The 20,179-nt window shown below is 43.3% G+C and overlaps 1 protein-coding gene across 1 annotated transcript in view; it reads right to left on the reverse strand.

Moving 5' to 3' along the window:
- LOC138752888 (1-phosphatidylinositol 4,5-bisphosphate phosphodiesterase beta-2-like) overlaps positions 1-20,179 on the reverse strand; it is a 129,164-nt gene that overhangs the window by 62,209 nt on the left and 46,776 nt on the right. Inside the window, exons 16-19 of the mRNA XM_069915499.1 lie at positions 17,630-17,726; positions 16,218-16,302; positions 10,042-10,166; positions 5,805-5,959 (exon numbers count right to left, since the gene is read on the reverse strand). Coding sequence (XP_069771600.1) covers positions 5,805-5,959; positions 10,042-10,166; positions 16,218-16,302; positions 17,630-17,726 — 462 coding nt within the window. The remainder of the gene's footprint in view (positions 1-5,804; positions 5,960-10,041; positions 10,167-16,217; positions 16,303-17,629; positions 17,727-20,179) is intronic.

The raw sequence follows: 20,179 nt of genomic DNA on the forward strand, positions 1-20,179 counted from the left end.
GTGTAGAACCAACTAGTGGTTCATTCTGCATTACCACCAAATGACTAAAAATAAAAATATCTTGCCCACCTCAATTATCTGCCCAGCTACCTTCAGGATTCACTCGATGTTAAAATTTAAATTTAGACATACAGCATAGTAACAGGCCCTTTCATTCCACAAGCTCGTGCTGCCCAATTACACCCAAATGACCGACAACCCCGTACATTTTGAACATTGGGAGGTATCCAGAGCACCTGGAGAAAACCCACACAAAAATGGGGAGAATATACAAACTCCTTATAGACAGCCGCATTTGAACTCGAGTCACTAGCACTGGAACAGTTTTGCGTTAACAGCAAAGCTAACCGTGCCTCACTAAAAGTGTCCGTGTTCCTCTGCACAAATCAGTATGCCATCGTTACTTGTCTGTTCCCATTTCTTCTTTTGGGTTTCCAGAAATATCTTCTCACACTTCTTCAGAAAGATGCACAGTGATATATTTCTCCATCTCATGTAGCAGGAACTAAATGGATGCAAGGTTCACACCTCCATCTTCCAACCCCAATGAAAGAGATAATGCTGGTCTCTGTAACAAGGTTCACTGGTGGAGCTAAAGCCATAAATGTAAATGTGTACCTGGCCTTCTTTCCATTCCCCATTTCTCTAAGCCCTCCTGATTTACAACCTGCAGATGATATTCTACTCTCCCTCAATTGAAACCATTGATCTTCCTCCCTTTATGTACTCAAGACTTTGGCCTTTCCAGGTAGTGAAAAAAGAGCAAGACAATGTTGATGAAGACAGAGCAGCATTTGACTCTGTCACTGTCTACAACCCAGATACTGCCATTGGTCATAGACCACAGCATGGAGACTGGAACTGAGCTCGGTGAAATGCTGGGCAAAATTCCCTGCATTCAGAGCAGCAACAAGCATAATGTAATTCTCTACATCACTTCACTTCATTGTATCTCCTCAGATCTAACCACCAGCCTGACAAACCTTCAGGATCACTGCAGGTTCTGTTTTTATTCCAGATTTCCATCATGTGCATTTTTTATAGAATCATAGGAAACATGTGCAGGAGTCAGCCATTCAGCCCTTCCAGCCAGCTGTACCATTCAATGTGAACATGTTCGTTCTTCTATTTCAATGCCATATTTCAGCTCTCTCCCAATTCCCCTTGACACCTTCAAAGTCTCAAAATCTGTCCATCTCATTCTTAAATACATTTAGTAACCTTTCTTCCACAGACTTCTGTGGGGAAGGCAATCTAAAGATTCACCACACTCCAAATGAAGATTCTTCCCCCTCTTCAACTTGGCAGAAGATCATGGCTTGGCTTTGCGAATGAAGTTTTAGGAAGAGAGCTGTCCATGTCTGCTACAGGTTTGCTGGTAGCTGATGAGGCCAATGCGGGACAGACGTGCTCGGCTGCAGCGGCTGCAAGGGAAATTCTGTTCTGGGTTTGGTACTGCAGCGTCACAGTTCTTATCCATCTCCTTTTGTCCTCATGGCCAGTCCTGTGTGCATTCTCAGAAGAGGAGATAGACTGGTGAATGGTGAGCCACCAGGCCATGAGATCGGAGGCTAGATCAGACCACTGGTGATGGTCAATAGATACCAAGGGATTTCTTCAGAGAGTCCTTATACCTCTTTTTCGGAGCCCCTCTGTCACCATGGCCAGCGGAGAATTCACCATATAGCACAATCTTGGGCAAGCAATGGTCCTCCAGCCTGGAGACGTGCCCTGCCCAGCATAGTTGCATCGATTTGGCAGAAGATACACAAGCTTGAAAACACGATCCTCCAGATTCAAAGATAGTTTATTTCCTGCTGTTATCAGACTCCTGACTAGACCTCTCACTGGTCAAAAATGACGCCCCTGCACTGTTTAACTGTATTTTTTTCTATACTCTGCATTTTGTTGTCATAACACCACATCCTGCACCCTTTGACTTACTGTAACACTACACCTAATACTTAGGCTTACTGTACTTTGGGTTACTGTAACACCACACCCTTCATCCTGTTATTTACCATTATACCACACCCAACCCTTTTTATTATTGCTACCTCCTCCACATACATACAGGTTGATTTGCCTCAATAGCACACAAAACAAAGCTTTTCACTGCATGACAATAAACAATTGAATTCAGTACATATCTTGCCCCATATCCCAAGCCCTGCAAGGAAAATTCAGTATCCAAAATAACTGGTGTTTGAAAAGGGGATCACTTTAATGCTCTGTTGTTTTGAGATAATGTTCTTGGGAGATCATCCAGTGAAGCAATATGGGTAGAATTTACAATCAAGAAGGGGATTATTATTTTGATGGGGCCAATATTAAAGTAGTCAATGGGAAATGGAAAAGCAGATGTCTAGGGAAATTGTAGAGAGCTGTAAGAGTGATCAGGTAGTATTGCTGGGAGACTCTCACTTCCTGAATATTGACTGGGGCACCATAGTACAAAGAGTTTGGGTGGGTTGAACAGGTTCAGTGTGTCTGACACTTTCCTCAATCAAAATATTGAGATCTCTTCTGGAGAGGGTGCAACACTGGACATCCTTGTAGGGATTAAGACAGGGCAAGTAACTGAAGTGCCACTGGGGAAGCACTTTTGGACCAGTGACCATTGGTTTTAAAATAGTTGTGTAGAAAGATGGGTCTGGTCTGCACGTTAAAGTCTTAAATTGGGATAAGGCCACGTTTGGAGCAATTAGGCAGGAGCATGCAGAAGCTGATCAGGACGGGATGTTCGCAGCAGGAAAGGAGTGACTGGAAAGTGGGAGGTTTTTAAAGATAAGATGGCAAGAGTTCAGGTACTCCATGTTCCTGTTGGAGTGGGGGGAGGGCTGGCAAGTTCAAGGAACCCTAGTTAATTGAGGATCTGGTCAGGAAAAAGGTGGCTTATGCCAGATTTAAGAAGTCTGGATTGAACAAAACCCTTGAGCACAGGAAGTTTAGGAGTTTGATTAAAAGCGAAACCAGGAAGACCAAAAGAGGACATGAGATGGAGCTATCAGGCAGATAAAGGAGAATTCCAAGAGAATTTGCAGGTATATTAAAAGTAAAAGATTGTCTATGGAGAAAAATGGTTCCATTAAAGAATCAACATGGCCATCTTTGTGCGAGGCCGCAGGAGATGGGTGGGATTTTGAATACTTCTCATTAGTTTTTTTTTAAACTGTAGAAGAGATCCAAGGTTTGGAGGAAATGATTGGTGAGGTGCTGGACTACCTCAGGGAGAAGGTAGTGGCAGCCTTGGAAAATATTAAAGCCAACAAATCCCCAGAGTCTGATGAAATGCATCCTTGCACCTTGTGGGATGTGAGGGAAGAAATTGCTGAGGCCTCGATGAGATATTTACAGCATCTCTGGCCTCAGGTGAAGTGCTGGAAGACTGGCTCTACAAAGGGCAGCAAGGAAAAACCAGAGTCAGTGGCCAGAAAATTCCTAGAGGAGATTCTGAGGAGCAGGATCTACCAACAATTGGATAGGCTGCAGATGATTGGAGGTAGAACGCGAGTATTCATGCATGGGAGATCATGGCTCATGAATCTGACAGGGAGTTTTGAAGAGGTGACAAAGAAAATTGATGAATCCAGGGAGTGCATATTGTATATATAGACTTTAAACAAGGCCTTTTAAAAAGTTAGTCTGGAAGGTTATATCATATAAGATACAAGGTGAGCTGGCCTGTTGGATTCAAACCTGGCACAGTGGGAGGAGGCAGAGGTAGTAGGGGAAGGAGGTCTCCCTGAGAGTCCTGTGCCACAGATGTTGGTACTGGGTCCACTGCTGTTTGTTACCAATACTAATGAATTGGATGACAATGTAGTTAACTTGATTAGTAAATTTGCGGATGACACCAAAATGGTGGTGTAAAGTGTAGTGATAGAGTGCTACCACCAGGAGGAGTCAGAGATGGAGTATGTAGCATCTGGGGAATGTTACATCTTGCGAATGTTGTTGCACTTTTAGTAGAGTCAAGATGGATGCCCTCCCATGAGGTCAGCATGTGGTGTTTTTAGTGCTGGTTGCTGAGTTAATAAATCTAGATGTTTAAAAAATAACTCAAGTTTCTTTATTGGAATAAAAGAAACATCACATAGTGGACAGTGAGGAAGGATATCAAAGTTTATAAAGGATCTAGATTAGTTGAGTAAGTAAATGGAATTGATGGCAAATGGAGTTTAACTGCATTTAAAGAGTTTAAATTGTGAGGTGTTGCATTTCGAGTGGGACTTACATGGTGAATGGTAGGGTTCTGGAGAGTCCTATAGAACAGGATGACTAGAGGGTATCGTTGCATAGCTCCTTGAAAGTAGCAGCTCAGGTGGATAAGGTGGTGAAGATGGAGTTTGGCACACTTGCTTCATTGGACAGGGTATAGAGTACAAAACTTGGGAACATATATGATCCAGTTGTACAAGGCGTTGATGAGACCACATTTAGAGTACTGTGTGCAGCACTGGTCACCCAGTGAGTGATAGGAAGTACATCATAAGCTGGAAGGGGGACAGAGGAAATTCACCATAATTTGACAGAAATGGAGGGGTTGAGTTATAGGGAGAAGTTGGATAGACTAGGTCTTTGCCAAAGAAGGAAGCACATATGATCAGCAGAAGCTAAGAGGGGTTCCAGACTTCAGGGAAGTGGAGGTCTGGAGCAGGGCACCAGAAAATAGAGAGACCACCCTCCATCTGAGAAGAAGCAGAGAAGATGACCCTTGGGGCCCTGTGGCTGAAGGAACCACACAGGCAGCAGGCTGTTAGTGAATTAAGGCAAGGAACCCATAAGGCTGTGGGGTGCTGGAGACTGGCTTGAAATTGGCCGAAGGGGCACTAGGTATCAGAACGGGGATGCGAGAGGAAGCTGGAGGTTCCCTGACCATGTTGGAAGTTTGGATCTGGAGCTCAGTTCTCCAATGGTTTGGACTGGACTCTGTGCGGCTGCGGAAGCACTGGGGGCAAATCTATGGACACTCAGTGACTCTGGTGGGACTCCCTTTTGTTTATCTCTCTGTCTGTTCGAGGCACTTAAGGCACTTTCTGCCAATGGTAAATCTGACTGCCTTAGAGCAGACAAAAGCAATTTCATGTAATATGACACTGTTTTTATTACATGACAATAAATTGAATCTTGAATCTTTATTACAATGAGAGAAGGAAGCTGAGGGGTGAGAGGTTTATAAAATCATGAAACATGGATAAAGTGAATGCTCAGTTTTCCCAGATTTTAGAACTTGAGAGTATAGATCAAATGTGAGAAGGGAAAGACTTTAGAGGGACCTAAGAGGCAATTGTTTCACTCAAAGGGTGCACCATATCTGGAATGAGCTGCTAGAGGAAGCTGTGCAAGTGGCCACTATGATAATGTTCAAGAGTCATTTGGATAGATTTATGGATTGGAAGGGTATGGATGCCAGCAACTGGAATTAGTACAGAATGCCACTTGATTGGCAGGAATAAATTTAAAATGTAAAATTTAAACATACAGCATAGTAACAGGCCATTTTTGCCCATGAGTCTGTGCCGTCCTATTTATACCCAATTAACCTACAACCCCTGGTATGTTTTGAACAGTAAGGAGCCCCCAGGGAAACCCATGCAGACATGGGGAGAGCATTGAAACTCCTTACAGACGGCGTGGGATTCAAACCCCAGTCCCGATCGTGCATGCTGCAACGGCATCACACTAATCGCTACACAAACCATGCTGTCCAAAGATAGGCTGAAGGGCTTGCTTGATGCTCTATGATTCTACAAGTGAAAGCATTAACTCTGAGGTCGAATCAAATGCAAAGCAAACTGTACCAAAATGGATAACGTGTTAGGCCCAACAACATCAATTTGATCAGCAGTGAAAGGGTCAAACTGCTTATCCGGAGAGCGCAGTAGTTTGGGCTTCAGGATATAGCCACTCTGCCCATTGAACCCAAAGCACGAATTGTTCAGCTGCATTGGGATATCTAAAGGAAAGAAAGCGAGAAAAATTACAATCAGAAAATAGTCCTTGGAATTAATTGATCAAACTGGGAGTCTGAAGAACACTGTCAGAAGAAATTGAGGGCGGCACAGTTAGTATAGTGGCCAGCACAATACTATTACAGCACCAGCAACCCGGGTTTGAATCCGACGCTGACTGTAAGGAGTCTGCATGGGTTTCCTCTGGGTGCTCCACCAATCAAAAATGTACAGGGGTTTTTGGTTGATTAGGGTTTATGGGCGTCATGGGCTTGTATGTCTAAATTAAATTTTAAAATTATTAGTTTTAGAATGACAGGATCAGTTATCCAGATAATATCCAGGGTGGTAGCGTTTATTGTCATGTATATTGTACAATGTAGATATGCACTAAAATTCTTACTTGTTGCAGCTGAACAGGTCCTTTGTTTAAAAAAAAGGACCTGTTCAGGTGCAGGAGCAACATGCATATGTCTGTATCAGTCTCGTGTACAGGGTTAGTATCAAAAGACAAGATCAGCAACCGAGATATTTTTCATTTTTTTAAATTTAATTTAAATTTTTTTAATTTAATAGGCCCTTCTGGCCCATGCCACCCAAAATGACCCATTGACCAATTAACTTTCTAACCCCATACGACTTTAGAATATGGGCACAAACTGGAGCACTTGGAGAAAACCCACTTGAATATACAAACTCCTTACAGAGAGCGATGGATTCAAACCTGGGTCACTGCTACTGTTGTAGCGAGGCACTTACAAATACAGTATTACAAGATACTGAGATATAATCAAAGGTTCATATCACGTCCACAAAACAAAGGAACAGAAGCAGGCCACTAGGCCCATCATGTCTGTTCCGTAAAACTACACTAAGCTACTCTACTCTAGTTCCAATTTCTGGCCTTTTCCCCATATCCCTTAATGCCCTCACTAATGAGATACTTGTCTATTTCTTGTTTAAATACTCCCAGTGATCTGGCTTCCACTGCTGTATGCAGCAGCGAGTTCCACAGACCCACGACCCTCTGGCTAAAGAAGTTCTTCTTAATCTTTGTTTTATATGGATAACCTCTAATTTTCAGACTATGACCCCTTGTCTCGATTCACCCACCAAGGGAAACATCCACCCTATCTAAACCTTTCAAAATACAAAAAGCCTCTATGAGATCTCCTCTCATTCTCCTATATGACAATGAATACAACCCAAGCACTGCCAAACACTCCTCGTACGTTAGCCCTTGCATTCTGGGAATCATCCTACTCAATCTCCTCTGAATCCTTTTCAACAACATCACATCCTTTCTAAGATAGGGGGCCCAAAACTGCAAACAGTACTTCAAATGAGGCCTCACCAGTACCCCATAGAGCCTCATCAACACCTCTTTACTCTTGTACATTATTCTTCTTGAAATGAATGTCAACATAGCATTCGTTTTCTTTTTTTTTTAATTTTTTTATTTTTCACACCATAAATCACATTAGCCATGATATACACTTTTTCTTTTTCACACATATACAGTGACTTTTTCTCCACCCCCCCCCCCTCCTCCCAAGCCACCCCCCACCCCCCCCCCATCCATTTTAGGTATACAATCTAGGTTGCATTAAGCCAGTCAGACAATGTTGTCATTCAACAAAAATACACCAGAAATTCTACTGAGTCCATTCTTTTCTTTCCTTCTCCTTCCATCAACTTAGGTAATGTTTGTTCCCGGTAGGTTTTCGCTATTGTATTTAATGTAAGGCTCCCATACTTGTTCGAATATTTCAATATTATTTCTTAAACTATATGTTATTTTTCTAATGGAATACATTTATTCATTTCTATATACCATAGTTGTATTTTCAAATTATCTTCCAATTTCCAGGTTGACATAGTACATTTTTTTGCTACGGCTAGGGCTATCTTAACAAATCTTTTTTGTGCATCCTCCAAATCAATTCCAAATTCTTTGTTTGTTATGTTACTTAGGAGAAAGATCTCTGGATTCTTTGGTATATTGTTTTCTGTTATTTTATTTAATATCTGACTGAGATCATCCCAAAATTTTTCTACTCTCTCACATGTCCAGATTGCATGAATTGTTGTTCCCATTTCTTTTTTACATCGAAAACATCTATCAGATACTGTTGGGTCCCATTTATTTAACTTTTGCGGTGTAATGTATAGTCTGTGTAACCAATTATATTGTATCATACGTAGCCTCGTATTTATTGTATTTCTCATCGTTCCAGAACATAATTTCTCCCATGTTTCCTTTTTTATCTTTATATTTAAATCTTGTTCCCATTTTTGTTTAGTTTTACCATTTGTTTCCTCATTCTCCTTTTCTTGCAGTTTAATATACATATTTGTTATAAATCTTTTGATTAACATTGTATCTGTAATCACATATTCAAGGTTACTTCCCTCTGGTAAACTCAAATTACTTCCTAATTTATCTTTCAAGTAGGATCTCAGTTGGTAATATGCCAGCGCTGTATCTCCAGTTATATTGTACTTATCTCTCATTTGTTCAAAGGATAAGAATCTACTTCCTGAAAAACAATTTTCTATTCTTTTAATCCCTTTTCTTTCCCATTTTCTAAAGGAAAGGTTGTCTATTGTAAAAGGGAGTAGCTTATTTTGCGTCAATATTAGTTTTGGTAATTGATAATTTATTTTATTTCTTTCTACATGAATCTTCTTCCAGCATTCGTTTTCTTCACTACCAATTTCACCTGGTCATTAATTTTTAGGTTTCCTTGCACGAGGACACCCAGGTCCCTTTGCACATCTGAGGTCTGAATTTTCACCTCATCCAAATAGTATTCTGTCTGCCACTGCCAAAAGTACAACTGTATATTAAATCTCATCTGCCATCATTTTGCCCAGTCTCCTAATCTGTCTATATCCTTCTGCAACTTTACGGTTTCTACTACACTTCCTACTCCGCCACCTATCAGGTAGTGAGTCAGTATTAGGATATCTGTACCATTTCTGTGGAATTCTTTTTGCCATAATAGAATTTATTATTTGAATTTCCATTGTGCCCTGATACCAACAGACCCAACAAACTCAAGAACGTTAAGTACATAATTGAAGATATTCGATATGTGGGCTACAGAGAGTTAAAGCAACTCTTCCCCTCCCTTTCCCTTTCAAACATTATTTTGGAAACTGCATATCCTATTCATTTAAGATATAGAACAAACAAAGTATAAACCAGTTCATTGAATTTTTTGTTAACATCCAAACCAATTTATCATTTGTTAATCTTTTCCTAAATTTTTGCTAATCCTTTCTGAACCATTTTCTTACTAACATGATGCTAACTATTTATTCCATTGCTCTATTCCTCAAATTAACCTCTCATACATGATTATTTTAGCATAGTTCAGAAGAGTGGTGCACAGGAGCAGGCCCTTTCATCCATGACATCCTGACCAAACACAATGCCAAATTAAACAAGATTTCTGTTTGCAAATATTCCTCCATTTTCCACCACCTCTCATATTATAAATATTTCAGTTTATTGTCATTATCCTAGTGTTAATCTCATCGCTTCTCTGATTTAAGGTTTATCTTGAATGAACGTCTCATTCATCTTGTTAATTTCTACTTTCATCTTCTTCCCTTATTCATCTGCTTAAACTCTTCTGATAATCTATCAGCCCTAAAAGGCCTTTGACATCCAAGACACCCAGTTTCCATCACCTTGACTCTTGAGCTCTCATTGATCTTCCTCTCGAAGCTTCCTCCCCCAAGATGGTCTGTAAAACCTACATATCCAGGCAAGTTCTCAGACTCACATTCTAGAGCAATAATTTTCAAAGTTTTTCTTTCCACTCACGTACCATTTTAAGTAATCCTTATGCCAAAGGTGCTCTATGATTAGTAAGGGATTACTAAAGGTGGTATGTGAGCAGAAAGAAAAAGTTTGAAAACCTCAATGACCTATTCTATCAAATAAAAATTGAGCAAATTTTACTGTTAAAAATGCAATATAAACTTATTGTAATTGTCATTCCCCAAACTCCTTGATGAATCTTTTATTAACCACAGATCCAGAGGGTCTGAATCCAACCTCTGCCCTGGCACTTACCTGCTGTCTGGAAGTTGAGAGCTACCATCTGACAGCCGGCATTCCAGAAGACATGAGGCATGTAGTTTGAGGAATCCATTCTCGTCCCTTTGGGGTAAATGCGACTCATTTGTCGCTTGTTGTATCTGTGGGGTTGTTTAGGAGTTGACAGACCTTGGAGATATTGGCACCTGTACCATGTACAGTAAATCTACAGATTCGTGGAGTTCGCATCAAAATCTCCATCAGTAATAGTAACATAGACGTTAGGAGGAACTCGAGAGATTTATTTTCATGGAAAAATTTGTGTATTCCTCACAAAATATATAGATCAGAGAGAAGAGTTCTTCTGAGAACAGCCCATCCGGTTATCTGTAACATTCAGCATAGATAAGGCCTCATCAAGAACACTGGATGCAGCAGGTGAGGATGGAAGAGGTGGTGTTAGGCTAGTGTGAACATGAAATGTATTCAGCTGTGGGCACAAACAAAGCTGTAGACCACCCTCAAAAGATAAATCACCAATTTAATTTCTGAGTCAGTCTCTAATGTCAGTAAGTTCAACTGTGATAAAAAAAAGATCAATCGATCCGTTTTCTTGTTTTCCATCAGATGTATATAATTTTTTATAAAATGAACAAAATTTATCATTAATCTCGCGAGGTTTATACATAATAAGCGAATTCCGTCTAACACCATTAATAGTCCTCGAAACCTGTTCTTTCTTTAATTGCCATGCCAATACCTTATGTGCTTTCTCTCCCCAATCATAATATCGTTGTTTAGTCCTATTAATCATACACTCAAATTGATAAGATTGCAAAGCATTATATTCCAACTTCAACCTGGACAATTCTATCTTCTGATCTTCTGTAACGTCTCTCTAAAATTCCTTTTCTAACTCACTAATCTGTTTCTCTAACTCAAGACTCTGATTTAATCGATTCTTTTTTATTTTAGAAGTATAACTAATTATTTGTCCTCTCAAATAAGCTTTCATAGCATCCCATACTACAAATTTACTTTGAACAGAATTAGAAATTTCTTTCAAAAAGAAATTAATTTGTTCTTTCAAAAAATCAATAAATTCTGCATTTTTTAACAGCATTATATTAAACCTCCAACGATAAGCCACTTGAACTTTCTCAGAAGTTATATCTTTGGCTTGGCTTCGCGGACGAAGATTTATGGAGGGGGTAAAAAGTCCACGTCAGCTGCAGGCTCGTTTGTGGCTGACAAGTCCGATGCGGGACAGGCAGACACGATTGCAGCGGTTGCAAGGGAAAATTGGTTGGTTGGGGTTGGGTGTTGGGTTTTTCCTCCTTTGCCTTTTGTCAGTGAGGTGGGCTCTGCGGTCTTCTTCAAAGGAGGTTGCTGCCCGCCAAACTGTGAGGCGCCAAGATGCACGGTTTGAGGCGTTATCAGCCCACTGGCGGTGGTCAATGTGGCAGGCACCAAGAGATTTCTTTAGGCAGTCCTTGTACCTTTTCTTTGGTGCACCTCTGTCACGGTGGCCAGTGGAGAGCTCGCCATATAACACGATCTTGGGAAGGCGATGGTCCTCCATTCTGGAGACGTGACCCATCCAGCGCAGCTGGATCTTCAGCAGCGTGGACTCGATGCTGTCGACCTCTGCCATCTCGAGTACTTTGACGTTAGGGATGAAAGCGCTCCAATGGATGTTGAGGATGGAGCGGAGACAACGCTGGTGGAAGCGTTCTAGGAGCCGTAGGTGATGCCGGTAGAGGACCCATGATTCGGAGCCGAACAGGAGTGTGGGTATGACAACGGCTCTGTATACGCTTATCTTTGTGAGGTTTTTCAGTTGGTTGTTTTTCCAGACTCTTTTGTGTAGTCTTCCAAAGGTGCTATTTGCCTTGGCGAGTCTGTTGTCTATCTCATTGTCGATCCTTGCATCTGATGAAATGGTGCAGCCGAGATAGGTAAACTGGTTGACCGTTTTGAGTTTTGTGTGCCCGATGGAGATGTGGGGGGGCTGGTAGTCATGGTGGGGAGCTGGCTGATGGAGGACCTCAGTTTTCTTCAGGCTGACTTCCAGGCCAAACATTTTGGCAGTTTCTGCAAAACAGGACGTCAAGCGCTGAAGTGCTGGCTCTGAATGGGCAACTAAAGCGGCATCGTCTGCAAAGAGTAGTTCACGGACAAGTTTCTCTTGTGTCTTGGTGTGAGCTTGCAGGGGCCTCAGATTGAAGAAACTGCCATCCGTGCGGTACTGGATGTAAACAGCGTCTTCATTGTTGGGGTCTTTCATGGCTTGGTTCAGCATCATGCTGAAGAAGATTGAAAAGAGGGTTGGTGCGAGAACACAGCCTTGCTTCACGCCATTGTTAATGGAGAAGGGTTCAGAGAGCTCATTGCTGTATCTGACCTGACCTTGTTGGTTTTCGTGCAGTTGGATAATCATGTTGAGGAACTTTGGGGGACATCCGATGCGCTCTAGTATTTGCCAAAGCCCTTTCCTGCTCACGGTGTCGAAGGCTTTGGTGAGGTCAACAAAGGTGATGTAGAGTCCTTTGTTTTGTTCTCTGCACTTTTCTTGGAGCTGTCTGAGGGCAAAGACCATGTCAGTGGTTCCTCTGTTTGCGCGAAAGCCGCACTGTGATTCTGGGAGAATATTCTCGGCGACACTAGGTATTATTCTATTTAGTAGAATCCTAGCGAAGATTTTGCCTGCAATGGAGAGCAACGTGATTCCCCTGTAGTTTGAGCAGTCTGATTTCTCGCCTTTGTTTTTGTACAGGGTGATGATGGTGGCATCACGAAGATCCTGAGGCAGTTTACCTTGGTCCCAACAAAGCTTGAAAAACTCATGCAGTTTGGCATGCAGAGTTTTGCCGCCAGCCTTCCAGACTTCTGGGGGGATTCCATCCATACCTGCTGCTTTGCCACTTTTCAGTTGTTCGATTGCCTTATATGTCTCATCCAGGGTGGGAACCTCATCCAGCTCTAGCCTTAGGGGCTGTTGAGGGAGCTGGAGCAGGGCGGAATCTTGGACTGAGCGGTTGGCACTGAAAAGAGATTGGAAGTGTTCTGACCATCGGTTGAGGATGGAGATCTTGTCGCTGAGGAGGACTTTGCCGTCTGAGCTGCGCAGCGGGCTTTGGACTTGGGGTGAGGGGCCGTACACAGCCTTTAGAGCCTCGTAGAAACCCCTGAAGTCGCCAATGTCCGCGCTGAGCTGTGTTCGTTTGGCGAGGCTAGTCCACCACTCATTTTGGATCTCCCGGAGTTTGCGCTGAAGATGGCTGCATGCGCGACGGAAGGCTTGTTTCTTCTCTGGACAGGACGGCTTTGTAAGGTGAGCCTGGTGGGCAGCTCGCTTCTTTGCCAGCAGCTCCTGGATTTCCTGGCTGTTTTCGTCAAACCAGTCCTTGTTTTTCCTGGAGGAGAAGCCCAGTACCTCTTCAGTGGATTGCAGTATGGTAGTCTTCAACTGATCCCAGAGGGTTTCAGGGGACGGGTCCGTGAGGCGGGTTGCAACGTCGAGCTTTGCTTTGAGGTTTGCCTGGAAGTTTCCTCTCGCTTCGTCTGACTGCAGGTTTCCAACATTGAACCTCTTTCTGGGGGCTTTATTGTTCCTGGGCTTTGGCTTGAAGTGAAGGTTGAGCTTGCAGCGAACCAGCCGGTGGTCAGTGTGGCATTCCGCGCTAGGCATGACCCTGGTGTGGAGCACATCTTGTTTGTCACTTTCTCGCACCAGGATGTAGTCCAGGAGGTGCCAGTGTTTGGATCGGGGATGCATCCAGGTGGTCTTAAGGCTGTCCCTCTGCTGAAAAAGGGTGTTTGTAATGACAAGTCGCTGTTCTGCGCAGAGCTCCAACAGGAGGCGCCCATTGTCGTTGCACTTGCCGACGCCATGCTTGCCCAGGATTCCTGGCCAGGTTTCTGAGTCTTTGCCGACACGAGCGTTGAAGTCGCCCAGGATGACAACCTTGTCGGCTGTAGGGGTACGTTGGATGAGGTTGCGCAGGTCGGTGTAGAACTTGTTCTTTTCTGCTGGTTCCGCCTGGAGGGTTGGAGCATAGACACTGATGAGGGTGATGTGACGCTTGTTTTGAAGTGGGAGTCGCATGGACATGATTCGGTCCGAGAGGCCTGTCGGAAGGTTTTCGAGTTTGGAGGCAATGAAGCTCTTGACCATGAAGCCTACACCAGATAGGCGTCGTTCATCCGAAGGCTTGCCAGACCAGTAGAGTGTGTAGCCCGCGCCGCGTTCTTGGAGGCTGCCTACATCTGCCAGGCGGACTTCACTGAGAGCGGCTATGTCGATGTCAAGTCTGAGGAGTTCATGTGCAATGAGGGCAGACCGACGTTCAGGTCGGTGGCTGTCAGCCTTGTCTAGCATGGTTCTGATGTTCCAGCATGCTAGCTTGAGTTTGTGAGCATCTTTTGAGGGGGAGGACGTGGAGGGGGAGGACGTGGAGGGGGAGGACGTGGGGGGGGAGGACGTGGGGGGGGAGGATGTGGACCTGTCCTCGGGCCTGTGCAAAGGAGCTTTTAGGTGGAGTGCAGTGCGCGCAGTACTGGCCCCACCCTTTACACCCATGGTTCGTGTGCCGTGGCCAAGCAAGCTGGGACGTGGCAGCGAGGTCCTTGGGTCGTAGGTTTTATATCGGAGTGGCCTTCTCCTATGCAGGTTTCTTACCCGGGCTGGAGGGGCCTGCCTCCCCTCCTAGGTCGGTCCATACTGCCCGGACCGGGGCCGAGGAAGTTATATATATATAAAGTATAACAGCGAATGATCCGAAATCACCCTACTTTTATATTCCGCTTGTTGTATTTTCCCCTGTAGATGTGCCGATACTAAAAAAAAGTCAATCCTTGAAAACGATTCATGTCGAGCTGAATAAAAGGAGAAATCCATCTCTGTCGGATTAAGATGTCTCGAAATATCCACTAAATTGAGATCTTTCATCAATGCTTGAACTTGAACTGCCATTTTAGATTTCTTAACTTTCTTTGAAGACTTATCCAATAAAGGTTCCAAAACACAATTAAAATCACCACCAAACTAAAACATTCTCATTAGCCTGACCCAGATATAAAAATGCATCTGAAATAAATATTTCATCATCTACATTTGGGGCATAAATATTAATTAAAGTCCAAAATTGTCATTTTTCTGTCACATGTTCTCTCCTCTGCAATTCTATAAATGTGGTGATATGAAAGGGGGCGATCTCTGTATCTGCAGAAGGACCACCTAAGGGGCAGACTCCACCTGGCCGGCTGTCAATTAGCCAACCTGAATATAAACCTGAGCCGGCCCCTCCTGAGTCAGTCAGATGGGGAGCCACCAAGGCTTGAACTGGTGTTCAGACTTTTACTGGAATAAAGCCTGTTGAACAGTCTTGAGCTTTGGGCTTGCTGCTACCTTAGCGCTCCACAATAACTATATGTTAATCTGTTCTAAACCACTGGAGTTCCTCATTTAGACTGTCATAATTGCTATTCTTTAGAAATCCCCTTCAAAGTCTCTGATTAGATCCAATCCCAAATCAACTCTCATACATACTCTGATTAGGGGCGGCACGGTTGGTGTAGTGGTTAGTGCAACACTGTTACAATGTCAGAGATCAGGACTGGGATTCGAATTCCACGCTATCTATAAGGATATTCTCCCTGTGTCTGCGTGGGTTTTCCCCGGGGGCTCTAATTTTCTTCCACCCTTCAAAACTTACTGGGGGGTCTAATTGGGCAGCACAGGTTTGTGGGCCGAAATGGCCTGTTACCGTGCTGTATATCTAAACTAGATTCCAGCCTCACTCCTGGGAATCCAATACAAAAATCTCCCAAGTTAGATCGGAGACAGCTGAGAGACTGCAGATGCTGAAATCTGGAGCAATTAAACAACCTGCTGGAGGAACTCAGCAGGCCGAGTAACATCAAAGGGAGAAAAAGGAGGGTCGATGTTTCGGGTTTGAACCCTTCGTCAAGATGAGTCAACCATTCTGTTTCGCTCACTGATGTAACGTGATCTGCTGTGTTCCTCCAGCACATTGTTTGTTGCTCTTAATTCAGTTTGCATTATTGAATTCCTCAATCACTCAGAGTACTCCTTCAGATTCCAATCTGCCTTGCTGTGTTGCACGGCTGCTGTTCCTTCAGACGTTTGTATTAACCACCTACATTAGCTATGACACATCACTGTTTACTGTGGAGCTTTGAAAAGATACTCAACAAAATCTACGGAGAATTTGGTGAGCAGATCCAAGGCTTTAGTCTCCGTGAAAGATGAGATGATGTAGCATTGATTTCTCTCTGCAAATAAAGAAGCCAGAGTGAGTTGGTGTGTCCTGTAGCTTTATTAGGATAATGTGTCCGTCTGCATTATAGACTGCTGTGTCCTTGTGATAATTTGTGGTTATAAAAATGGGAGTGTTTTTGTTATTGTGTCTGGATTGTGACCAGAGCACAGCTCCAGCTTATGCACACACAGGGAACGAGAAAGAGGAAAACAGAGGATTGGTGCTAATCACAGGATGCACTCCAGGCATATGGAATGACTCAATCAAAGTAGATATTTTGCACGTACATTATCTGGAACAGAGAAATATTACATTAGAGACATAGAGGGACATACTGTAAATAAGATGAATGGTCACAGTCTATTTCCCAGTGTAAGCGAGAAAAAAGAAATTTAAGGTGAGAGGAAAGATATGAAAGACCTGAAGGGAAAGTTTTCACCCAGACAGCGGTGTGTATACAAAACGAGCTGGCAGAGGAAGTGGTAAAGGTGGGCACAACTGTGGCAGTTAACAGATATTTTGACAACTACGTGGATAGGAATGGGTTGGAGAGATACAGGCCAAATGCAGGAAACTGAGAAGAATTTGGATAGACAACCAAGATGGCATGGACATTGGATTGAGAAGGCTGACTCTGTGCTGTATAACAATATGACTCTAATATTATGGGGAGCCGGTGAGACTGCTCATGGAGTACTGCACACAATTACGGACACCATATGTGAGAAAGCACAAGTTTGCTTTGGAGGAAGTGTAGTGAAGATTCATTGGGTTGAATCCTGAAGGGGTTGGGTCTACATACTTATTGAAATGTTTTATTGAAACCTTAAACTCTGAGAGGGATGAATGATGGATAGCGAGAGACAGTTTCTTCTGGTGGAAGTATCTAAAACCAAGGAGCATTGTTTCAAAATAACAGTTCCACCATCAAACCACTTCAGTACACTATTGGGATACATTTCTTCTCTCACTGGGTTATAAATCTTTTCCTCTCTCCACCTATGTTCAGATGTAGACACAGGAGGCTGCAGATTCCGCAATCTAGCGCAAAAACAGAGCTGCTGGAGGAGGAACCCAGTGGGTCAGGAAGCATTTGAGGAGGGAAATAGACAGTCAATATGTCAGGTTGAGACCTTTCATCTGGACCACTCTACCTCATGGAGGGAAGCCCCAACTCACTTATGATGGATAAAATCTCTTAGTTCCATCATGACAGCTAATAGTGGCCCACCCATTGAATTTGGGTTCTTGTGTGTCAGTAATTGATTGGAGAGCAGTGGTGTGATGGGATGGAAGAAGTAAAGAAACCTGACTGTTGCCAGGAACATAGAACATCTTACCCTTGGACAGTTCAAAGGAGACAAACTTCACAGGCTGAATGTAATTCACGAGACTAGACATTTCTTCATAAGCTCTCGCCTCCTGACCAGCCGTCCCCTACCAGAGAAGAATACGGTAAGGAGCACAAGTTTTACCTCAGTTTAAAAAACACAGCATCAATCAAAACAGGGCCTGCTGCGATCGATATATGCGATCAATGACTTCAAACTGTTGGCATGCCCCAATTCTAATCCTTGGCAGAGAACAGTTCTAAACTCACACACCATAGAAACTAGCCCTTTGGCCTAACTTGCCCAACCCATCTAAACTGTCCCATCCACACTATCCCACCTGTCTGCTTTTGGCCCATATCCCTCTAAACCCATCCTATCCAATTTTTTTCTTAAACATTGCAATAGCAGCTGCCTCAACCACCTCCTCCAGCAGCCTGTTCAATACACTCACTATCCTCTGTGCAAAAACGTTACCCCTCAGGTTTCTGTTTAACCTCTCCTCCTAACCTTAAACCTGTGTTCTCTGGATACCGATTCCCATACAGACAAAAGTATGTAAGTTCACCCAATTTATTCCTCTCAGGATTTTGTTTACCTCATCCTCCTACACTCCAAGAAATAAAGCCCTAGCATGCACAACCTCTCCCCATAGATGAAGGCGAGTCATCTTCTCAAACCACTGCAGACCATCTGTTAAAGGTCTTCCCACTGGGGTGTTGGATAGGACTCAGTGATATTCAGACCCAGCAACAATGAAGCACCAACATCACATTTCCAAGTCAAGACGATGTGTGACTTCATATTTCTTCTCAGGGTACAAACATGACATCACATACAACCCTGAGATTCCTTTTTCCTGCGGGTGCAGCAGAATTACCACTAATTGGTAGTGCAAAAAATAAACAGTGTAAATATGAAAACAAACAAAGAACTGTTATCAGATAACAAATATAAACAACCCTACTGTGCAATTTAAAGGGAGCAAAAAGAAAATAAAGTGCACAAGTAAGAGCCCTTAAATGAGTCCCTGATTGAGTTTCTTGTTGAGGAGTCTGATGGTGGAGGGGTAGCAGCTGTTCCTGAACCAGATGGTGCGAGTCTTGTGGCACCTGTACCGCTTTCCTGATGGTAGCAGCAAGAACTGAGCACGTGCTGGGTGGTTTGGGACTTTGATGATTGCTGCTGCTCTACAACAGCAGCGTTCTCTGTAGATGTTCTCAATAGTGTGATGTCCTAGGCTGTATCCACTACCTTTTGGAGGGCTTTATGCTCAGGGGTTTTGGTGTTTCCATACTAGACCGTGATGCAGCCGGTCAGCACTTGCCACCACACCTCTGTAGAAATTTGCCAGGGTTTCTGGTGTCATACCAAACCTCCGCAAACTCCTGAGGAAGTAGAGGCGCTGATGTGCTTTCTTCACAATGCCATTGGTATGTTGGGTCCAGAAAGGATCCTCCGAGATAGTGACTCCCAAGACTTAAATGTGCTCACCCTACCCCCTCTGATCACCTAATGATCACTGAATTGTTTATCTCTGGCTTTCCTTTCCTGAAGTCAACAATCAGTTCCTTAGCTTTGGTGACATTGAGCACAAGGTTGTTAGTGGTGCACCATTCAGCCAAGTTTTTAATCTCCATCCTGTATGCTGACTCATTCCCTTCCTTTATACTGTGGTATTGTTGGCATATTTGTAGATGGTGCTATTGTCGTACCGAATGACACAGTTGTAGATGTAAAGTGAGTACAGCAGGGGACTAAGAACACAGCCCTGTGGTCCTCTGGTACTGATGGAGTTTGTGGAGGAGAAGTTCTTCCCAATCTTCACTGATTGTGGTCTGGAGATGAGGGAATCTATAATCTAATTACACAGTGGGGTGTAAATGCCCAAATCTTGGAGTTTGCTCATCAGTTTTGATAGTATTAAATGCTGAACTGTAGTCAATAAAGAGCATCCTCATGTATGCATCTTTGCTGTCCAGGTGTTCCAGACTTGGAAGGGGACCTGTTGGTGGTGGTGTTTCCAGGAACCCAAAGCTCTTGTCCTTCTTGGTAGTGGTGGCAGTGATGGGATGTGCTGTCAGAGTAGCCCAGGCTGTACACACTACAACCAGAATGGCCTTTGATTTGATGGGGATATCTGCTAGTGGTGGTTTTTTCATCTGCCTGATGTTCTTGTCCTCTTAATAATATAAGAAATAGGAGGAGAAGTAGGTCATGTGGGGCTCCAAGTCTGTTCCATTTAGAAAGTTGATGTGATTCATTCTAGCCTCAACTCTTCCCCATCACCTTGACCCCCTATCTTCCAAAGACCTACCTACCTCAGCATGAACTACATTCAATGACACAGCCCCAAGAGCCTTCACTAGGGTAAAGAGTCCCAAAGGCTAACAAATTCTGTCAAAGAACATATTCTTCCTCATCTTCTATTTAAATGGGCAAACCCTTATCTTGACTCACTCAACTTCTAGATTCCACCAGAAGAGCAAACATCCTTTTCTCCATCTCCCTGACAGTCTTTCTTTTCAATAAAACCATCTCTCAACCGAGTTGAATGGT

Source organism: Narcine bancroftii, chromosome 2 (genome assembly GCF_036971445.1).
Source record: "Narcine bancroftii isolate sNarBan1 chromosome 2, sNarBan1.hap1, whole genome shotgun sequence".
Taxonomy (NCBI): domain Eukaryota; kingdom Metazoa; phylum Chordata; class Chondrichthyes; order Torpediniformes; family Narcinidae; genus Narcine; species Narcine bancroftii.